Source organism: Callorhinchus milii, unplaced genomic scaffold (assembly GCF_018977255.1).
Source record: "Callorhinchus milii isolate IMCB2004 unplaced genomic scaffold, IMCB_Cmil_1.0 Scaffold2, whole genome shotgun sequence".
Lineage (NCBI taxonomy): Eukaryota > Metazoa > Chordata > Chondrichthyes > Chimaeriformes > Callorhinchidae > Callorhinchus > Callorhinchus milii.
Window position 1 is genome coordinate 120413005 of NW_024704743.1, and position 24034 is coordinate 120437038.

General features: G+C 43.3%; 2 protein-coding genes across 2 annotated transcripts in view; both read right to left on the reverse strand.

Moving 5' to 3' along the window:
* Window positions 1–339: 339 nt before the first annotated feature.
* LOC103179684 (matrilin-2) lies at window positions 340–15255 on the reverse strand. Its single transcript, XM_007895070.2, has 9 exons — window positions 15108–15255; window positions 14385–14954; window positions 12952–13074; window positions 10481–10603; window positions 9600–9722; window positions 8373–8786; window positions 2932–3084; window positions 1629–1721; window positions 340–1022 (listed from the first exon to the last, which is right to left on the reverse strand). Exons 1-9 carry the CDS (start codon window positions 15244–15246, stop codon window positions 967–969), a joined length of 1794 nt encoding a protein of 597 aa, XP_007893261.2. The 5' UTR covers window positions 15247–15255; the 3' UTR covers window positions 340–966.
* Window positions 15256–22088: 6833 nt separating this feature from the next.
* The window catches only part of laptm4b (lysosomal protein transmembrane 4 beta), a 28732-nt gene continuing 26786 nt past the window's right edge, over window positions 22089–24034 (reverse strand). Inside the window, exon 7 of the mRNA XM_007895071.2 lies at window positions 22089–23749. Coding sequence (XP_007893262.1) covers window positions 23675–23749 — 75 coding nt within the window. The 3' untranslated portion in view covers window positions 22089–23674. The remainder of the gene's footprint in view (window positions 23750–24034) is intronic.

Consider the following 24034-nt stretch of genomic DNA (forward strand, 5'->3'; position numbering starts at 1 on the left):
TTTACATACATGGAAAAGATTTCAAACTCACTTTTGTATTTCTTATACTGTAAAGTGGATTGACTATATTTTGTGAGTGAAACGCAACAGCTAATTGCGCACAGCAATGTCCCACAAACAGTCGTGGTTTGAGTGACCAAATTATTTTTTTTTGAAGGCCTTATTACCACGGATCCACCGATCAACTATTTCTTAGTGAGGGCATTGTATGTAAATGCCGGAACGCTCAAATCCTTTTATTTGAATCATACAATATAAAACTACATTTGTATGGCGCCTTTCACGTCAGGAGGACGTCCCAAGACGCTGGACAGTGAATTTTGTGTATTTTATGCCAAGAGATGAGTTAAGGTGGAGAGAGAAACTGAATGCTAGAAATGTGCGAAAGGTTGATTGATCTTCAGCTAGAAGACTTTTCAGGTCGTACAAGATTTGCAGGTTTAAAGACAAAAGTGCAAAGTTAGTTAATGCATTCTTTATTGGGTGAAAATCCATTCAGTGAAAATAATGATGGTAATAAGTAATGGAAATTTATTTCACAGTTGAGTAAATTCCTGAATTCATTTAACCAAGTGAGTCGGTATAAAACTCACTAAAAACCTATAGCATAGGCAGAGAGCAGTGTCCACCCTAACATTAAGTTACATTTTTTTGAATTGAAAACCAATTTAACCATTTTGTTGAACGACTGAATTTAAAATGCACAATTTTAGCTCTTGTTTCGAGCAGTGAAAACTTGTGAAAAATACAGTTACCAATTTAAAATGATTCTCATTTCATCTGCCCATTTCCAGTTTCAGAGGAGCAGTTAGTTGAGCCAGTATTACCTTACTAGTTTGTTATAATCTTAATATCAATAAAACTGTTACCTGCATTTTGATGGAAGCCCTTAAAAGACAAATGTACAAAACGTAATGGTCATGTTCCAATCGGTGAAACACGAATGTACTTCCCATTGACGTCTCGCTACTTTGCTTTGAGATAATTTTCCAGAATTCTCAGTCTCTTCACAATATCTTCCAGTATTTATAGTTAAAGAAATCTGCTTTGCCACTGCTGTGGAGAAAGGGGAAAATGATGCAGTGCGCTGTAATTTGATTTTTGTTACGTGGAGATCAGGCGCTGAATGTAAAGAGTAAATGTATAAATTTTGGGATGTTGGCAACGCTGTCAACATTGGTTTCACTAATAATATAATAATCCTTGCATTTATTATAGCGCTTTATCACATCATTGAGCTGTTGCAAAGCGCTTCACAGAATATATTGTAAAGTGGATTCACTATTTTGTGGACGAAACGCAGCAGCCAATTAATTGCGCACTGAATGGCCAAATTTATTACCCATGGAAAGCGATCTGCCAATCGACCAACAACCGGGTTCCTACTTACTGCTTGGTAAACAGGCACGTAACTGAATGGATCTCAGCATTTGCCCACGTTCACTGAATGAATCGTTGATCTTGCATGAAAATGAATGAATCTGGTCGATTACACTCACGTGATTGATTGTATGTGAACAATCACATTGACACAGTGAATGAATCGGGGTGATTGCGTGTCCTGCTTTGCTTTGCAAAGCCATTAAACTAAACTTTGTTTTAAAAAATGAGGAACATGAAAAGGATATGTTTTTGGGATAACTTTTGTATTTCTTCTGAAGTGTAGATCTGGGACGATACAACTGCCTCACACTTGCATTGTTCCTGAAGAGACGGATTTCCTGTCAAATTATACGGAAAGTAATTGTTAGTATGCATTTGGTTCAGTTTTTCTTTGATAACCATTGTTACTGAATTATCTGATTGAGATACAAGGTTCAAGGCTTTTCATACACATTCAATATCAAAATTTGCAACATCTGAAAAATTAACATTCCATAAAAGTATAATATCTTGAATTTAAAATTATGAGGAAATTGATATGACAAATAAAATGAAACCATTTCCACTGGTTGGTAAAGGGCAGAAATTTAAAGGCATAAAATGTATCTCTTTGCCTGTGATTTCGCTCATTTGTCCTGTCCTCCCATCTTGCTCCGCTCCCACTCCCAGCCCATTCAGCTTGGGACGTCCTCTAGTGAAAAGCACTAGATAAATGTATATTGCATCTCCAAAAAAAATGGGGTAGAGGAAGGATAAGGGAATTTTACATAGGTGGATTGTAGGACGTGGAATCCATACCAAACAAATGTTTCAAGCAATTTCTGTAATAGTAATTAAAAGTGAATTAAAAATATCTCAAAAAGAAAATCCTAAAAGGGAAAGTTCAGGGAGTGCGACTAAATGGATAGTTTAAATGGATAGATAAATGGACAGAGATGGCACAGATATAATAATAATACTCACATTTAATACAGTGCTTTGTCACGTCTTTGAGTAATCTCAAAGCGCTTCACAGAATATACTGTAAAGTGAATTGACTATATTTTGGCTGAAACTTGGCAGCCAATTATGCACAGCAGTGTCCCACAAACCGTAGTGGATTGAGTGACCAATTATTTTTTTTGAAGAAGTTATCCTTCAATCGACTAACAAGTGGGTTCCTATTTACTTCTAGGTAAACAAGCGTGTGGAGTAAGGAAATTTGCACAACATTCTGCCCTGCCGGGAATCAAACCCAGGTCTCTCGCTTTCAAAGCGAGTGCTCTGAGCTACAGGACTCCACAATATAATAGTTGAATGACCTCGACTATAATGGTAGCCAAGTGCAAAACATGATAGCGAGCCCATGACAATAAAATCCTCAATGCAAGGGTGAAATCTAGAATATGAAAATTCCATGTGTTTCAGGTAGACATAATCATCTCTTGATTGGAGCTTAATGGCCACACGGGTTGATACTGTATCCTTCCGACTGGAACTTCCATTAGGTTAAATGATAATATACTCAGTGGAAATATTTTACAAGGACTTGCATGTTACTCAGAGTACCTTTGCAAATCTGTGTTTTCAGTTTTTCAGCAATTTCCCCAATCGCGCTGAAGTCTTCAGCGTGATATGAGTATTTGTCTTGTGGATACGAAGCAATCTGTTGTAGTTTGCTTTCAACTGTGTCTCCCACTCCAACAGCGTATATAATGATTCCTGTTAAGCACGTTTGAACGAAATATTGAACATTAATCAGATTTGCTTCACATTTCCCTTCCCCTTTCTCCACTCCTCTTTAATGACATCATTCCACATGTGCCCTGCAATACAGCTGAGAGCTCGGTCAAGTGATTTGGTACTTTGCCTTTGCTTATGCTATTGTTGATCTGCACAAAGAAGTGAACACACGTTCTTACTCTGTACAACTCAGACCTGAGAGCTCACAGTGTGGGGAGAACACACTGAAACATTGTAAAGCAAGTACTAATTACTGTGCTTGTAGCTAATAAATTGTAAATTTTACTCCATTAAACACTCGGAATTAGACCACACTTAAAATCTTGCATTAATTTGTTATCCCTCTAACCTCATGAGCAAATAATTGTTACGATTCCATGATATATAGCTTGTTTTTTTCTTTCCACAGAAAGTGGCTATGATGTATATCATTTATAACTTACCGACACAAACACTTTGTGAGTTATTTGTAACTTATATTTCACAAGGCAATGTCAGAAATACTTTCCTTTATATCGGACATTAAACCAAGGTCCCGTCTGCGAGTTCTTCAAGTGGATGTTAAAGATCATTAAACCATTTGAAAAGAGAAGGGATTTTGTCCCAGGGTCCTGGCTAAAAATCCTCCAGACTAAATCGATCATAGATATTAGTGGAGACCTTGCTGGTATAAATGGCCGCCTTGTTGGCAACGAGAAACACATCACAGAAAAATCCTGTGAAACGCTTTGGGATGTCCTAACGACATGAAAGGCACTATACCAAATGCAAGGATTATTATTATTAATAAGAACAGTAACTACAGTGGATAGTAATTACTTTTTCTGTAAAGTATAGTGACCGTATTTGTGGTCGAGGATTACGGCCAATTTTCACACAGCAACGCCCCACAAACAGCAATGAAGTGAATGACCACTTTTTTTTTATCTGAAGGATTATTGGCCAGGATCTCTTGGCTGGATTCTCACCATTGTACTATCATGTTTTTGCAGTTCACCAAATTCTGTTGAGGAGAAACATTGTTTGCGATTAATGTGCATTTTACACAGAACCACCCATGGACATTCACTGGAGCAGAGGAGGTTGGGAAGGCATCTAAAAAAGTTTTCAAAGTTACGCAGGGTTTTGAGAGGGTAAACAGTAACAGAATATTCTATGATTCGAATAAAGGGAGTCTTGGAACAACAACAACAACAAGATTACATTTGTATAGCGCCTTTCACGTCGGGAGGACGTCCCAAGGCGCTGGACAGAGTACAGCATTTCAGACCCGAGCTGGGGTCGTGGGAGGGAGAATGGAGGGGAATAATAATAATATTAATAATAATAATAATAATCCTTGCATTTGATATAGCGCTTTTCACGTCGGGAGGACGTCCCAAAGCGCTTCACAGAATAGACTGTAAAGTGAATTGACTGTATATTTGTGGGCGAACGCGGCAGCCAATTGCGCACAGCAATGTTCCACAAACAGTCGTAGATTGAAAATGACCAATTTATTATTGTTTTTGTTTTGGAGGGATTATTATTAGGCTCTGTGTGGAGTAAGGAAACTTGCCCAAGGTTTCGCCCTCTGCCTGGAATTGAACTCGGGTCTCTCACTTGCAAAGCGAGTGCTCTAACCACTGAGCTACAGGACTCTACAGGAAGGGGGGTGGCCGATGGCATGGTCGAAGAGGAGGGTCTTGAGGCAGGACTTGAAGGAGGTTACGAAGGGGGCGAGGTGGAGTGACCGGGGATAGAATTCCAGACGTTGGGGGCAGAGTGGCTGAAGGCTCTCCCGCCAATGGTGGGGCGGGTGGGTCAGGGGACGTAGAGAAGGTCGGAATCGGCTGACCGGAGGGAATGGGTGAGTTGGTAGGGGGTTAGGAGGTCGCAGTGGTAGGGTGGGGCAAAGCCATTGAGGGCTTTGTAGGTGAGGACCAGGATCTTAAACTGGGTCCTCTGAAAGATAGGGAGCCAATGGAGTTGGGCAAGACTGGGGGAGATGGGGTCACGGAGTTTGGTGCGGGAGAGGACATGGGCTGCAGAGTCCTGGATTATCTGCAGCCTGTGGAGGGAGGAGTTGGGAAGGCCAACAAGCAGAGTGTTTGCATATTAGATCCTGGAGGTGATGAAGGCATGAACAAGAGTTTCAGCGGCCTGAGGGGTGAGGTAGTGGCGGAGTCGGGCAATGTTACGGAGGTGAGGGAAGGCAAAGCGGGTCATGGCTTGAATGTGGGGGAGAAAGGACAAGTGAGGGTCGAACAAGACACCCAGGTTCCTGACTGGCTGGTGAGTTGTAGTGTGCAACCATGGAGGTTGATGTTGCCAGAGCCTGAGGTACTGAGGCGCTGGCGGTAGCCAATCAGGAGGGCCTCAGTCTTGTTCACATTCAACTGTAGGAAATTTGCCCTCATCCAGGACTTGATGTCCGACAGGCGGTCTGTCAGGACAGCAGTGGTCCTGGAGTTGAGGGTGGAGGCAGAGATAGAGTTGGGTGTCATCCGCATACATGTGGAAGCTGACCCCATGTCTGCGGATGATGTCACCAAGGGGGAGCGTGTAGATATTAAAGAGGAGAGGGCCAAGGACAGAGCCCTGGGAGACGCCAGACGTGACAGTGTGGGGGCTGGAGGAGAAACCGTTGGAGGCAACAAAGTGGAGACGGTGAGAGAGATAGGAATCAAACCAGGCAAGTGCAGGTCCGCGAAGATTAAGTAAAGAGGAGAGGCGGTATATGAGGATGGAGTGGTCGACAGTGTCAAAGGCAGCAGAGATGTCGAGGAGGACTAAGAGGGCAGAAGGAGCCCTGATCACAAATGTTCATAATGTCATCAGTGACTTTGACCAGGGCTGTTTCCGTGCTGTGGGCAGCGCGGAAGCCGGATTAGAGGGGTTCAAAGAGGGAATGGTGAGAAAGAAAGGAGCAGAGCTGGGACACGATGACTCATTCCAGGACCTTGGAGAGGAATGGGAGGTTAGAGATGGGGCGGTAGCTGGAGAGGAGGGATACATCCAGGGAAGGTTTTTTCAAGATGGGGGTGATGACGGCTATTTTTAGGGGGGTGGGAACTGAACCGGTGGACAAGGAGAGGTTGATGAAATCGGACAGGAGAGGGGCCAGAAGGTGGAGCTGGGAAATGAGGAGAGAGGTGGGGATGGGATCGAGGGAGCAGGTGGTGGGTTTGAGTTTGTGGACAGTCATGGTGAGGGAGGAGGGAGAGATAGGGTCGAAGAAGTATAGGGGGGGATGGGTGGAGGGATGGGTCATGAGGGAGAGGTGATGTGGGGGTGGCTGTGGCGGGGCTGAGGTGGCTGAACGTATCCCCTTGATGTTAGATTCAAGGAAGTCCAGCATCTCCTCACAGTTGGAGTTTAAGGAGAGGATGGGTGAGGTATGGGAAGGTGGACAGAGGAGATGGTTTGTGGTAGAAAAGAGAAGCCCGGGGTTGTACTTTGCCTCCAAGATAACCTTGGAGTAGAAGGAGGATTTGGCGGAGACAAGAGCGCAGCGGTCGGTCTTGGTGTAGTGAAGCCAGATCTGCCGATGGATCGTTAGTTCGAATTTGGTCCAGGCGCGTTCAGCAGCTCACACTTGTGCCTTGAGGGAACGGAGATGGCTGGTGTACCAGGGGGATTTACAGGAGTATGAGGCAGTTCAGGTGGTGGGGGGGCAAGGGAGTCCAGGATGGAGGAGAGGGAGTTGTGGAGAAAGGAGACTGAGGAGGGGAGATCGGTCAGTGTGGGCCAGAGGTGTAGGAGTTCAGATGACTGCAGGGCAGTGGAGAAGGAGAGGGAGGAATTTTTTTTCCATGGACGGTATGTGATGGTGGAGGGTTGGGAAAGGGGAAGGAGTACGGTGAGGCCCGGGTGATCACCAGGTCAAGGGGGTGGCCACGGTCATGGGTGGGGAAGTGGATGAGGAGGGAGAGGTTAAGGGAAGAAGGAGGGAGGAGAAGTCGGCAGAGGTAGAGCAGGAGGGGGTGAAGGGCAGGTTGAACTCACCTAAGATTAGGAGGCCTTCAGAGCAGAGGGAGAGGGAAGATAGGAAGGTGGAGATGTCCGAGAGGAAGGTGGGAGAAGGCTTGGAGGGACGGTAAACAAGGAGGATTTTGAGGGAAAACCTGAAGGGGTGGTAGAGGGTAAGGTGTTCAAAGGAGGGGAAGGTTCGGGAGGAGTAAAGGGAAAGGCCAAAGGGGGACCGGGAGATGATAGCCACACCACCGCCACTGCGATTAGGCCGTGGGGTTTGGTGAAAGGTGTAACCTGGAGGTGTGGCCTCAACCAGTGGGAAGGTGTCGCCTGGGGTGACCCAAGTTTCAGTGAGGGCGAGGATGTCGATATTTTCCTCGACGGTGCAGTCATGGATTATGAGGGACTTGTCGGTTAATGAGTGGACATTCTGCAGACCAATGCGGAGGGGACAGTTATTGGTGGGAGTGTGGGGGGGGATGAGGGGTGGGAAGCGGTGGGCAGACGGATTGGATGGGGATGTGAGTGAGGGAGGAAAGCTGCTTTTACACAAAAATAGCTGTTGATTTGAGGCTCTTGTGACTTTTCAAAGCAAAATCAATAAATACTCATTGAGTAAAGATATTAAAGGGTTTGGTGAAAAAGCAGAGAAATGGGATTAGAGCTCCCTCCAATGGTCTATGACAGGTCCATTTAGCTTAATTTTTTATCACTGAGGCAGGTATTCTTTGAAGCTGTGAAGCTGTTATTCAAAAGGCAAAGTACCCCAGATGCTGGAAATCTGCTATAAACACAGAAGTCGCTGAGAACACGCAGCATCCATGGAAGGAGGAAAATGAGTTAATGTTTCAGGTCATTGACCTTTTGCCAGAACTCTTCGTCAGAACCCAGCAACTTCTGTGTTTAAGCTATTATTCAACATTGTTTACAATTTAGTTGTGTTAAATGAAGCTGAGCTCTCTGAAATCAATGGTTTTCAGCCCCTCGACCCCCACCGTTTGGAATTCCATTCCACAGTCCTTTCACTTTGCTCACTCCCTTGACTTTTTCAAGGCTATCTCCTCTTGGTCCGTGCATTTGGTCACCCTCCTACCCCCACCCTCCCTGTCCTCCGCCCCTTCTGATCCCGACCCCCAGCTCAGGTCCAAATCCCTGACGGTCCAGCACCTTGGGACCTCCTCCTGGTGTGAACGGTGCTGTACACATGTGATTTGTTGTTGGTGGTGTTGTCCTAAACAGGTTAACGTTTCAGTATTCATTGCTATGAGGTTGTGAAGTAAGTGTGTAGGGCAGTAGCAGCAAGTGCCTGTTACCATTCTGCTTGGCTTTAGTGGCCCATTGGGAGACGTCATCTTGAGCGTGGCTGTCGATGAACACCACCGCTACTTTGGAGGCGTCTTGCAACGGTGATCGCACCCCTTCGATGTCTGTGAAGCTGCTCTGGGACAACTGCTGCAGAGCGAGACCCAGCTTGGACCCTCTGCCCATGTATCTCACTTGGCTCACCGCCTCCTTGATGCCCCTGGCTGTGGTGTGGCGCCCCAGGGCAAACTCAGTGCGGACCTTGGTGGAGTATTGTACCAGACCCACACGGGTGGCATTGGGCGACACTTCCAAAGCACCCACGATGCTGCTGACAAACTGTTTCACCAAATGGAAGTTCTGGGGACCGAGGCTCTTGGAACCGTCAATAACAAAGACGAGGTCCAGTGCTTCTTTTGCACACTCTACACAACAAACACAAGGACGCAAGGATTATTTATTGTACACAGTATGGACCGAAAAGATGGGCACAAAATAATTCCCAGGTCCAACGATATATAACAGCCGGATTGTGTGTTTGCTATATTAATAATAATAATTCTTGTATTTGAATATTTTTAAAACATAATAATTTGGTCACCTGATCCACGATTGTGTGTGAGACGCTGCTGTGCGCGATTGGCTGCCGCGTTTCGCCCACAAAACATACTTTACAGTATATTCTGCGAATTGTTTTGAGATGTATATAAGACGTGATCAGGTTTATTATTTATCAAGGATTATTATTATTGATAGAGTGCCTTATAATAATAATAATAACATAATAATAATAATTATCACATCATTGAGACGTCCAAAGTGCTTTAAAGTATATTTTTGTGGGGAAATGCAGCAGCCAATTGCACACAGCAGTGTCCCACAAACAGGCGTGGATTGAATGACAATTGAGTGACAATTTTTTTTAATGAATTATTACCACCAGAATGCAATCCGCCAATTGACTAAGAACCGGGTTCCTCCTCACTGCTAGGTAAACAGAGGCATGTGGAGTAAGAAAACTTGCTTAAGGTTTCACCCTTCCTGGGAATCGAAACTCTAACCAATACTCCACGAAATATTTGGCGAAATGTATACACTTCAGCGCTCTTAGTCGCTACCCTGCGTGGAGGGTGCTATATAATTGCAAGTTGTTGTTGTTGAATCCGACCTTCAAGGATGAAGTGAAGCAGTAAAACAGTCGGGAAAACACAAGAGTTAAATGGTATTGAGGGACATACGCTGACAAGTCTTCCCATCAGAGTTTAGTGTGTATCCTTGCTGACATCTGCAGACGTAAGAATCTTCAGTGTTCTCACAATCATGTTCACAGCCATGATTTCCCAGGGCGCAGAGGTTAATTCCTGCAGTAACGATGGATAAATGTGTAAAATAATAATAATCTTTGTATTTGATATATCACATCTTCGAGACGTCTCAAAGCACTTCACAGAATATACTGTAAAGTGAATTGACTGTATATTTTGTGGGCAAAACACAGCAGACAACTTGTGAGCAGCAAAGTCTCCAAAACAGCCACGGAGTGAACTGCATATAGAATATGTAACACTTTTGATAGCATTTTCAAAAATTTACCAATTTCATAAATTAATATTTTCCACTTCGCAATAAAAAAGGTGTAATGCAAATCTCTTCTGGATACTCGATAATTATACTGTCCAGTGCCACATAATCCAACAGTGCGGAAGGAAATAATAATAATAATCCTTGTATTTGATATAGCCCTACTCGCATCATCAAGATGTCTCAAAGCGTTTCACAGAATATACTGTAAAGTGAATAGACTGTGTATATTTTGTGGGGGAAAGGCAGCAACCAATTGTGCACAGCAGTGTCCCACAAGCAGTGGTAGGTTGAGTCACCACATTTTTTTTAAAGGGATTGTTACCCCTGGAAAAGTAATCCAACCAATTGATAACAAACTGGTTCCTACTTATTGCTAAGTAAATAGAGGAGTAAGAAAACTTGCTGAGGGTTTTGCCCCACTTAGGAATCGAACCCGGGTCTCCTCGCTTGCAAGGTGGGAGTTCTAATCAATATGCTTCATGGACTCTTCACAAAAGGAATTTTTGTAAGTAATAACAAGATCTTGGACACTTACGCTCACAGCTTTTGCCGTCTGGATTGAGGGTGTAGCCATCATGACATTGGCATATAAACGAGGTCTCTGTGTTGATGCATCTGTGTTCACAGCCATGGTTCCCCAGGGCACAGGAGTCGATTCCTGGCAGCAGGGAAGTCGACAGAAAAGAGAGTCAAGTGACATGATTTCGTCCACAAAATACAAAGTCAATTCACTTTACAATGTATTCTGTGAAACGCTTTAAGACAATGATAAGGCATTGTATCAAATGTAAGGATTACTATTTATTATATAAATTATCTGCATTCACCGACTGTAAAAAGAAAGTGAATGCTGTTGCTTATGCTGCCGGCAGGATATTGATGTGGGTCGCCAATCCAAGCACTGTACTTGCCAGTCCACTTCCCATCAATACTCACCACTCCATGTCCTATCGATTTGAGGGCATAAAAAAGCACAAGCACCTGACTTCAGTATTTGTGAACGCCCACCAAAATCAGGTGTTTGATTTATTAACAATAAAAATAATAATAATAATCCTTGCATTTGAAATAGCAGCGTATCAAGATATTGTGACATTTCAATGAGGCTTCATTGGAATTACTGTGCATTTGCAAGTAAACCAAGCAGTCAATTTGTTACAGCAACGCTCCACAAACAGCTGTGAAGGGAGCGGCCAATTTTATTTGGGGGCTTGTTGGCCAGGATTCCAGGAGATACTCACTACTGTTTTCACATAGTGGCAAAGGATCTTTAATGTCCACCTGAACAGGCAGGTGGCACCTCAGTTTAACGTCACATCCGATGGCTGACGCCTCTAGCAAAGCAGCACAACCCAAACACTGTATTGAGCATCAGCCAAGACTATGTGAGCTCAAAGTCTCAATGCGGGGCTTGAACCCACACAACTTTCTGACTTCGGAGCAAGAGTCAGGCTGACACACAAAAACTAACAACTTGTGCTGCTCAGATTATAACAGTTGATGTAAAAATGTAAGACCAATCTCAAAGTATTGAAACATCGCTATCATTGTTAATATTTACGATAAACAAGTTACTTTTACTAATCACACTTGTTTAGAATACATTTTCCTATGTGTCTCTTGGTAACAAACTGAGGTGCTTACAAGCTCAGGGAAATATGTTTGCGAAAGGGTTTCAAGATTGGTTATAAATAAATGTAGGCGTTCACATAGTAAACACAGTTACTACACCTTCCAGAATAGCCTGTGAGAGGCCTTGACAAATTGGAAGAAATAAGTTAAGAAATACTACAGAATTGATCTTGTTAATTCTTATCGATGACTTTTCTGGGTAAGGTTATTTATTGCCGTACTGTCAGTCATGTGCTGTGAGAATCACGTCTCAATGACACGATAAGGCGCTATATCAAATGCGAGGATTATTAAGGATTATTATAATTTTATTTTGCTGCCACTCGTGTACTTGTCTATCCACTGGACATGGATGAGTGAGTGTATGAGCTGTCGTTTACGTTCAGATGTAAAACAGGTCATTTTTGTTAGAGGCAAATCATGTGATGAAGAAGCTCTAATGGAAAGTTGGTTTAACATTTCGTCCAAAGGACAACACCTCCAACAATATAATGCGCCCCCACCACGCCAATGGAGTGTCAGCCTAGTCTACATGAGTTAAAAGTCCTAACATGCGGCTTGAACCCACAACCTTTTGTCACAACAACAAAATTACATTTGTATAACGCCTTTCACATCGGGAGGACGTCCCAAGGCGCTGGACAGACAGAGTTACGGATCCGAGCTGAGGGTCAGGAAGGGGGAGGGTGGAGGGCAGGGGGAGGAAGCAGGGAGATCGAAAGCACGATCGAAGAGGAGGGTCTTGAGGTGGGTCTTGAAGGTGACGAGGGATGGGGCGAGACGGAGGGACTGTGGCATGGAGTTCCAGACGATGGGTGCATGGAAGCCCCAACCACCGATAGTGAGGCGAGCAAGGCGGGGGGTGTGAAGCAGGCCGGAGCCCGCTGAGCGGAGGGAGCGAACAGGTGGTAGGGGGTTAGGAGGTCGGAGAGGTGGGGAGAACAAGACCATGGAGGGCTTTGAAGGTGAGGACCAGGATCTTGAACTGTATCCTCTGTGTGATGGGAAGCCAGTGGAGTCGGGCGAGGATGGGGGTGATAGGGTCACGGAGCTTAGTGCGGGAGAGGACACGGGCTGCAGAGTTCTGGATGATCTGCAGACTGTGGAGGGAGGAGTTGGGGAGGCCGACAAGCAATGAGTTTGCATAGTCGAGCCTCGATGTAATGAAGGCGTGGATGAGGGTTTCGGCGGCCTGCGGTGGAGAGTGGAGAGAGTGCTACCAAGTGACCCAGGCCAATGCCTCATATCTCCTCAAACACGCTTTTAAATTTGCTTTTACATTTTCTGAGCACCAAATATTTACTGGTTTAGTGTGTTCCCTATAGATCCACTTCACAACACATGCTTTGTAATAAAACATCTGAGAAGCCTCACTTCTACACGTTTTCTTATCATTGTTCAGCACATATCCCTCTTTACATTGGCAAATATAGGATCCAACTGTGTTGATGCAGATGTGTTCACATCCATGGTCAATAGTTCCACAAAGATCTGAATCTGTGAACAGTGGAAAGAGCAAGTGTGTTAATGGTAGGCCTTAACAACGTCATACAAAATAAACTGCAGCGAGATTTTTCCTGTGCGATAACATTAATAATCTTGCATCTGCTGTGCGCAATTGGCTGCCGCATTTCGCCCACAAAATATACAGTCAATACACTTTACAGTATATTCTGTGAAGCGCTTTGAGACATCTCGAAGGTGTGATAAGGTGCTGTATCAAATGCTTGGATTATCATTATTATTTGGTATAGCGCTTTATCATGCTGGAAAGACGTCTCAAAGCGCTTCACAGGGTTTACTGTGAAATGAGTAACTGTGTATTTTGGGCAAATGCAACAGTATAATTGGGTATAGCAATATCTCACAAACAGCCATGGAGCGAATGACCAATTTTATTTGGGGGATTGTTGGCCAGGACACCGGGAGAGAGAAATTCCCTTCTCTTTTGGAATACTGTAGGGCCATGGATGAATGAAGGATGTATAAGGTCAGGTTTAAATCCAAAGTCCTCATACTTCCTGAATTGTAATTCTCTTCCTCTCTCACCAGCCTCACTGTGCTACTCTGCTTCTCAACCCTTCATCTAAGTTTCTCAGACAAATATAAAGATCTGTACCGTCATTATTATTATTAAATTGTTACTCGATCGGCGGACCACTTTCTGGGGGTAATAATCCCTCCCCACAAAATGTTTTTTAAAACAAAATAATAATATGGCCACTGAATTCACGACTGTTTGTGGGACACTGATATGCGCAGCTGGCTCGCATGTTTCCCCCACAAAATATACCATCAATATCAATTCACTTTGCAGTATATTCTGTGCAGTGCTGGAGAGAGTCCCAGCTGTACATAAAGGGGAGTGGAAATCTGGAACTCTCTCCGCCAAAAGGCTGTGGTTGTTGGATCCATTCAAATTTTCAAGACTGAGGTGGATAGAGATTTGTTAGTTTTGGGTCTCAAGGGATATGGGGCAAAGGGGTATAATTGGAGTTGAGGTACAGATCAGCCATAATCTAATAGAATGGCAGAACGGGCTTGAGGGGCTGAATGGTCTACTCCTGTTTATATGTCTCAATAACTTGATAAGGCGTTATATCAAATGCAAGGATTATTATCATTATTATTATCATTATTGTTCTTATTGTCACTATTATAATTATTATTATTAATATCATCATTAATATTATTAATACTGTCAATGGTATTATTAATTAATATGAATACCGTTAATATCATTAATATTATCATCATTATTATTATCATTATTAATAACACTATAAATATTGTTATTATCATTGTACCACAGATTTTGGACTGGAATCCTGAGAGCAGCGTCTCGATCATGCTGAAGTTCTGCACCAGAAAGACGTGGTTGTCGTGGGGCTCGCTTCCGATCAGCCTCAGGATGCTCATGTCCACTCTGCCCACTCCCACAGCAAAAATCAGGATCCCTGAGTCCCTGGCCTGAGCCGCCACCTCCGTCACCCTGTCCTGAGGTCGTCCATCGGTCACTATGATAGCAACGCGTGGCACGTTCCTAGCCAGGGGTCTGGCTCCGGCGCCTTCAGTGAACGCCACGTTCATGGTGTGCTGGATAGCCAGGCCGGTCATGGTGCCACTCTCCAGATGCTCCATGTCTTTGATGGCTCGCACCATGTCCGCTTTCTTCTTGTAGGTCTTCAAAGAGAATATGTCCTCCACAGTGCTGCCGTAAAGGACCAGCCCCACTCGGGTCTTGTCCAGCCCGACATCCAGGAACTTCAGGATGTTGATGAGGAACAGTTTCACTTTCTCGTAATCTTCCGGACGCACACTCCTGGAGCTGTCGATAATGAAGATGAGGTCTAAGGCTTTGCCTCTGCAATCTTCCTCTGGAGAGAAACACAAAGATTAATTGTGAAACCAAACTCGGTACATGATAATAATAATAATTATAATAAAGCTTGCATTTGATATGGTGCCTTATCACGTCATTGAGATATCTCAAATGCAAGGGTTATATAAGAATATCAGCACTCACCTACCTGATTGTATCTGAGGTGCTGCTCTCTGCTTTCCTCTGTCCGATCTGACCCGCTTTGCACGTTGTGTTTGTCTGGCCGGCATTGCACTGTCGATCAGCAAAACTCCCAAGAGAAGGACCAAGGCACACGCACCCCCCATGTCTGACCGTCCCTAAGAATCAACGGCAACATGAAGCATATGGTAAGAATCGAGATGACGAGAAAGATTTTCAATGAAGACTTTGCGAAGAGAATAGTTCCAAAAATCTCTTTGGGTCGCAAAAATACAATGGTGCAACACAATGGATGACATTTGGGCTGGATGATAATTGATATAGTTGAACCAATTGAAATAGAATACTCCTCTCCCCCCTCCTCCCCACTCCCACCTTCCCTCTGCCATGATTCACTGGCTAAATGCACCGCATTATATGGTACAGAATTATCCAGCCCAGGGAGATCTCAGGTTCATTTTGTCTCTATTGAGTTAGCCGGTCTCTGTGAAACCCTAACGGGTAGAGTGGTTCTAGTTGGACAAGCACCGGGAAAGCTTTTTATTTATGAATTCTCTCCGCTCAAGTTATCAGCACCACTGGTTAAAAATAGCTTTCGGGAATAGATACGTTCTCAAGGACTGTATTTGAGATGAAGGCAGATAGATGTGTTAATACATGGTAACAATATTTTCTACATTTTCACTTTGTGTACTGAATAGTGTCCTTGGGGGTAAAGGAATAGATATTCAGTGGAAACTAAATCTTTCAGACTACACTAAGACACTGGCGGTTCATTGTGGAATAATACTACTACTAATAAAAATCCTTGCATTTGATATAGAGTCTTATCACATTGTTCGATTCCCGGACAGGGCGAAACCATAGGCAAGTTTCCTTACTCCATATGCCTCTGTTTCCCTAGCAGTAAGTAGGAACCCAGTTGTGGGTAGATTGGCGGATCACGGTAATAATATCTTAAAAAATACTACTAATAATAATTTGGTCACTTAATCCAAGACTGTTTGTGGGATACTGCTGTGCGCAATTGGCTGTTGAGTTTCGCCACAAAAATATACTTTACAGCACTTTGAGATGTCTCAACAACATGATAAGGAGCTACATCAAATGCAAGGATTATTATAATTATTATAACTGAGTTGGAGCAACACTAGATTTGGTGACAATGCACTTGTCTCAGGAACAGCATCAAGAAACAACTACAAACAGAGCTTGGATTTATGATAGATCTTGTTTTTACAAAGAATTCTGCAGAAGCACCGTGCAAACCAAATATACATTTTTTTGCAACAAAACACACCTCTTTAAATAAAAACAGAAACATAAATCTAATAAAAACAAATCCCAGCAATTAATCGTCCTGTAGCTCAGTGGTTAGAGCACTCGCTTTGCAAGTGAGAGACCTGAGTTCAATTCCAGGCAGAGGGCGAAACCTTGGGCAAGTTTCCTTACTCCACACATAGCCTAATAATAATCCCTCCAAAACCAAAAACAATAATTAAATTGGTCATTTTCAATCTACGACTGTTTGTGGGACATTGCTGTGCGCAATTGGCTGCCGCGTTCGCCCACAAATATACAGTCAATTCACTTTACAGTGTATTCTGTGAAGCGCTTTGGGACGTCCTCCTGACGTGAAAAGCGCTATATCAAATGCAAGGATTATTATTATTATTATTATTATTAATAAATCAGTCGCACTTTGTGGAAGGATCTCTAACTTGGTTAGTATTAACAAACTATTGACGACAAGAATAACTTTCCCATAGTATTATTTTTTTGGTGATACAATGCGAGAGATGCATAAAGTTACCTGTTAGGGGGTGAGCTCCCTTCTGAAGTTTTGAGTTACAAGTTGGAACAGATGTGTACTTGCAGCCGGGCTGATGGGTTAGGATGCGAATGAACCCGACGTGAATGAAGTTTTGCTCCTAGACTGTGCTGGGGGAAGCGAGGTAGAGAGACAGAGAGAGACGTTCTGGCAAACACAGTGCTGTAACTGAAATAAAAACACCCGATTTTTGTTTGTGGAGCCGTCTCTGTGATCAGACAAGCCTTCAATCATCGCTACCAAACAGGTCACCCACACAACGAGAGTTTGACATCTGAAAGAGTTTTTGAACCAAAAGCGCTCACATTATATGTTATGATTTCCATTTAGGATTAGAGAAGCGTGTGGAAACAGTGGGTTGACCAATCGCCAAAAGAAATAATTCACAAAATTACACTTAATTACGGCTGAGGGAGTTAAAGGGTGGGGGGGAAGTTGGTGGGGGCAATGTGGAAATTCATACCTGGGGTGCGGAAATTTAAAGCTCGCTTCAAGGGCTTAAGTGAAAATATAATCATAGAATCTTACAGCACAGAAGGAGGCCATTCGGCCCATCGTGCCTGTGCCAGCTCTTTGAAAGAGCTACCAACTAGTCTCAATCCCTCGCTCTTATCCCATAGCCTTGCAAATGTTTCCTTTTCACGTATATATCCAATTCCCTTTTGAAAGTTGTATTGAATCTGTTTCCACCACGCTTTCAGACAGGGCATTCCAGACCATAACAGCTCTTTGTGTAAAACCATTTCTCCTCATCTCCCCTCTGGTTCTATTGCCAATTATCTTAAATCCGTGTCCTCTGGTTACCGACCCACCAGCCAGTGGAAACAGTTTCTCCTTATTTATTCAATCAACATTCTTCATTTTGAACACCTCTATTAACTCTCCCCTTAACCTTCTTTGCTCTAAGGAGAGCAATCCTAGCTTATCTAGGCTCTCCACATAACTGAAGCCACTCATCCATCCCTGCTATCACTCTATTAATACAATTTATATTTAGATAGCGCTGTTCTTGTCAGGAGGACATCTCAAAGCTCCTGCAGTGCGGAAGGAGGGCTCACTGAATGCACAAGGGTAAGGGCGGGCAAAACATTCTCCTGCAGATACTCCAAGGAGATGAGAACCTCATCATCTCCAGGATAACTGATTTAAATTGCAGGTGGAAAGGACAATTTCACTTTGACGAGGGCTGGCAAGTATCAAACAATTACAAAGAATGTATAGCATAGAAACAGACCACTCCACACCAGTTCATGCCGGTGTTAAAATTCCACCCGAGTCTTCACCCATTCCTTTACTCCTTCCCATATCCTTCTATTTCACTCTCCCTCACGTGAAGGTCTAGTTTCCTCTTGATTGCAGTTACACCATCTGATTCAAGCACCATTTTAGGCAGCGAGTTTTACTATCTCACTATCCTCTGTGTGATATAGTTCCTGCTAAATTATTTTTCAGATCCCCGGTTGCTATCTTATCACTTTGTTACGGATTCTGCATTTCTGGTTATTGGCTGCCGCGTTTCACCCACATACACAGTCAATCCACATTACAATAGATCTTGTGAAGCGCTTTGAGATGTCTCAATGACGTGATAAGGTGCTATATCAAATGCAAGGATTATTATTGTTGTTGTTTAAAGAAAAGGATTCCTGGGTTAAATGCTTACCTCGAGGTTGCCAATCAATTGGCTGTTATGGTTGTTGATGCTGTAACCTCCAGGAATGAATTAAATGACCAAATAAGAGCAAAATCAAATACAGTCAAATGCAAATACAATTGCTGTGTGGGATTGTCAGAGGGGCTGGCGTTTGGATGAGACATTAAACTGAGGTCTTGACTGTCTGTTCAGGTGGATGGTAATGGTCCCTTGGAACTATTGGAAGCGAGAAGGGAGTTTCTCCCAGTGTCCAGGCTGGGTGACAATTAAACAGATATAAATCGGAAACAAAGGCAAAATATCGCTGGGAACACTCAGCAGGTCAGGCAGCATCACACAGTATCCATGACCGTTCGTCAGATAAAAATCGGTGTTTCACTTTGCGGCTGTTTGTGAGACCTTGGCGCTTGCCAAGGAATGTCATTGCACTCGACAGCAATTGCCTGTGAAACTCTTCCAATTATTTCTGACGTTCTAGGCATCATATCAAATGTAAGCATTATTAATCAGGATTTAAAAGGGAAAAGCTTGCCAGAGAGTGCTGTGTATTTGGAGGCAAAGGCATCAGCACAATTGTACACAGCAGCATCCCACACACAGCCATGGAGTGAATAACTGATTTTATTTGCGAGATTGATGGCCAGGTCACCGGGAGAGAGAAACTCCCTTCTCTTTTCAAATAACGCCGTGAGATCTTAACGTCCACCTGAACAGGCAGACAGGCCCTCGGTTTAATGTCTCATCCAAAGGACGGCACCTCCAACAATGCATCACACATCCCGAGCACTGCATTGGAGCAACAGCCTAGAGTACGAGTTCAAGTCCCGACTCTATTTGATTTTGTTACAGACAGATATGATGCATCCATTGAGTTGATCATCCTGCCCCCTCCCAAGCCATGCGATAATGTACGTGAGGTTTCAGGGCTGATAATCCTAGGACACTGGGATTTAATGAAAGGTTGCCGTAGGCAAAGTGTTGGTGGGATTACGTTTTTAGTGGCTGCTTTGCTGACTTGTACCAGGAGATGGCAATTGAACCTTGCCGAAAACACGCGCTTACAATAGAAGGGCAAAGATATTACAAAAAAAGCAGCATTTGAATTACTCCTGCATGGTCAGGGTAACAAAAGTTTCTAAGACTACAGGGACTGTAATGTAGCATATTGGTTAGAGCAATCACCTCGCAAGCGAGAGGACCCAGATTTGATTCCCGGGCAGAGTGAAACATTAAGCAAGTTTCCTTACTTCACATCCTCTGTTTACTTAGCAGTAAGTAGGAATCTGGTTGTTAGTCGATTGGTGGATCGCTTTCCGGGGGGAATAATCCCTTCAAAATGAATAAATTAAAAATAATAATAATTTGGTCACTCACTCCACGTTTGTGGGACACTGCTATGCACAATTGGCTGCTGGTTTTCACCCCAAAAAATATAGTCAATCCATTTTGTAGTATATCCTGTGAAACGTTTTGAGACGTCTCAACGACGTGATAAGGCGCTTTATCAAATACAAGCATTATTATCAATATTATCAAATAACTGTATGTCAACCTGGATTCACTCTCACCTCTGAGTCAGAAAGTTGTGGATTTAAGCTCCACTTCAGGACTTTGAACTCACAGTCTAAGCTGATGCTCCAATACAGGGCTGCAGTAGCAGAGGTGCCATCCTTCAAATGCATGATGTTAAACCAAGGTCCCATCTGCCTGTTCAACAGGTTAGAAGAATAGGAACTGAAGCTTTGGTCACCTGGTCCAGGCTGATGTTCTAATACAGTGCTGGGGGTGTGTTGCATTGCCTGTTTGCAATCGCCTGTTCAGGTGAATGCTAAAGATCCCATGGCATTATTGGTGCACTGTTCTCTCTCCCTTTGTCCTGGCTAACAATCCTTCAAATAAAAATTGGTCATTCATTCAATTCTTGTTTCTGGGACATTGAAAGGCCCTATACCAAATGCAAGGATTATGTAAAGAGTTGTTTTGGGGGGGCGGGTGGGGGAATGTGGGTAGCCAGTTGGAAGGAATGCAGGATGGAGCTCCAGAGGGCATGGGCAGAAAGCCCAGCCGACCATTTTGGAGTGGGGAGACATGAAGCAGACTGGAATCTCATTAAAAAAAACTAACACTGGCTCTCCTTATGTCAGGTTGTCACTGAGTTGGGCTATTGTCCAGGTATCTGCCGGAGAGACTGTCAGTGCTATATTTCTGGAGTTTTCCAAAAGCTGTAAAAATAAATTCTGACAATATTTAAAGATGAGACAAATTTATCAAAGACGTCTAGTAACTTCTCAATTAGCTCAACTTTCCATATATTTTTATGGCGCTGGCTGTTGTCATAATGTGTCTGTTATATTCTTGTATTAGCAATAACACATGGCAGAGGGTCCTTTGCCAAATGTTCCTTTTCCACTGCAGAATATGAAGCTTTACAGTTGTCCCAATTTGGCTAGATTTGTTGATGTGCAGTATTACAGGGTTTCTGAATGGAATACAGATTATTGATTTACTGCTAGCTTCAATCGTCTCAATTAAATGTATACAATAATAATAATAATCACGTCTCAAAGACGTCTCAAAACACTTCACAGAATATATTGTAAATTGAATTGACTGTATATTTGGTGGGCAAAACTCAACAGCCAATTGCGCACAGCAATGTCCCATAAACAGTAGTGGGAAGAACGGGATATATATCAGCATATAACCATCTTCTAGGCAATGTCATTCAGAAACTGAAGCCCTAAATATTCACAGTCTGAACTATAGACCAATATTTTAAATTGCAATATTACTGTGGGATTTGAGAAAATTCACATATTCAATCTTAATTCGGAATCTGGCCTTTTGCGGTCCTTAAAAAAGAAACAAACCACGGAAACCTGGCTTCAGATTGTGACGTAAAGAAGTTGGGGCCTTTAACTGACCAGTGGCATCACAGTACGGCTGCAGTAATAACACGTTTGTCTTCAAAGCCACATCGGTTTGCCTGATCCCAATTTGCCTGCAAATGGTAACCTCTGAAATGACCAGGTGTAAAGCTAATGCTCCTTTTGTCCATCACACCAGTGAGCCCTGCGATCGCATTAATAAGGAAGGAATAGAACCGCATAGAATGCCCTGAAAAACTTGTAGCTTTAATAATAATAAATAATAATCCTTACATTTGATACAGCATCTTATCACATCATTGAGACGTCTCAAAACGCTTCACATAAAGATACTGACTGTGTTTGTGGGCGAAATATGGCAGCCTGTTTGCGTACAGCAATATCCCACAAACAGCCATGGAGTGAGTGACCAATTTTATTTGGGGGATTTGTTGGTCAGGACACCAGGAGAGAGAAACTCCTTTCTCTTTTTGAATAATGCCATGAGATCTTTAACATCCACCTGAAGGGCAGACAGGACCTGGTTTAACGTCGCATTTGAAGGACGGCACCTGCGACAATGCAACACTGCACTGGAGTGTCAGCTTAGACCGTGTGATCCCAAGTCACGATGTGGGGCTTGAACCCACAACCTTCTGACTCAAAGGCGAGAGAGTGCGCTATGCATTTCCACCCTTATCACTACATTATTGCTACTATACTTCTTTTGTAAAACCACCGTTTCAGGCAAAGAGGTACCAGAGGCATCACTCGCAAAACTCACAGAGTCAGCTTGCCAAGCTTTTATTGATGCACGGTTAGTTACAGGCAAGTCTGAATTTGAATGGGCAAGTCTTCAATAAAGGTACAGCAATTTAATTCATTAACAATCAAGTTACACGCACACACACAAAAGCTGGAAACTAAATAACGTTTCATATGATACAAGCATTAAACACAGCTATTCAAAGACTCAAGGTTCAGATAAATTCACGTTGCTCCACCCTAGGGATTTTAAACAATTTAAAATCATTTCGGCATTTGCTTCAACCATTTACTTGAACTTTAGAATATAATAACTATGATGGAAAGATGCACGTGTGAAAGAGAGAGTGTGAGTGAGAGAGAGAGAGAACCATGAAATGTGACGCAGAAGAAACTTTGAATACAATCCTTAATCAAACCAGGAAGAGGTGGATTTAATTTGCTTTTTCACCCCCAAGACAATGATGATTAATGAAAGCAGAATGATTGCACCTTTATGTTGCTGTGTGAGACGCCCACACCGATGTGAAGTGTTTCCACTGAAAAATTAAGCTGTTCAGAGAACGACAAAGGACCCAAGTGCTCAAAAACAATTTCCCTGGACTTCACATTTTGAAACAGTTTCTTTGTAAAACTCTGTACAGGTTTTTTTTAAAAGTCTTCGAACTAGGCTCGCAACAGTAATAGGGCTCTGGAAGCTGCACTGCGTGAGAGGCGATATACAAATCAATAAAATTGTTGTTGTGGAACTATGCTCAAAACAGTGATCTGCGAGACAGTAACAGCCGGCAGGAAATAATTACAGCAGCGACTTCGAGATGAATTTTAGAAGCTACAGGCAACTCCTGATAACTCGTCACTCCAAGGGAAAGGGGCTCAGTGGCAAGTTATCTGGAATATGTGCTGGGATATTGGCAACGTGATGACTTAAGTGAAGGTGGTCCAACTGGTGCATCTGGCCCAGGGGATGGCCTGCGAACCATTCCCAACTTCACTGTTTGACGAGCAAATACAGGAGACAGTCACCAGGGGCTCAGGCTCTGCCCGACACCGGGACTGGCCAAATAGGATAAAATATTGCTTATTATGTGTCCCCCGGACGTTTCTCAAATCCAACATCAAGCCCTCAGCAGCCATAAGGTTGGACCACCCTGATTTAAGTGGTAGTGACAATTTAAGCCAGGCTTGAGTTATCAGGAGTTTACTGCATTTCATTTTAAAGGGGTTTAGCAGGAGCCATAAAGCACAATTTAAGTGTCCTTCTTATTGCATCTTAATTCCAAAGTCAGCAACTGAACAGTGCAGAACAGATTCGTAACTCGAGATCACTTCTCTCGGCAAATAGGAAAAGATCTATGTGCAACGGAGCAGACAGAGTGTTTCTCCAAATTACTCTCGATCTGATGGTGTGCGCACGCATCCAGGTCGCTTTAAATTCTCTCCCGGGTTATTTTGTTTTACACCGACATGTAAGGAGGAGGAGGTTCCTTCACAGGCATCATCACAGCTTCCTCGTAAGGTGGCAGAAGGACCTGGGTAATAAAAGAATAACACACGACCGCACAGTTTAGCACATCGTTAACATAAGCGGAGAAGCAATAACCTATCAGGAATTCTTCATATAATAATATAACAATCCTTGCATTTGCTATAGCACCTGATCATGTCACTGAGACGTCTCTGTAAAGTGAATTGACTGGATATTTTGTGGGCGAAATGCTGCAGCCAATTGCACGCAGCAATGTCCCACAAACAGTCATGGATTGAGTGACCAGATTTTTTTGGGAGGTTTTATTACCCCGGATTATTTTGCATCC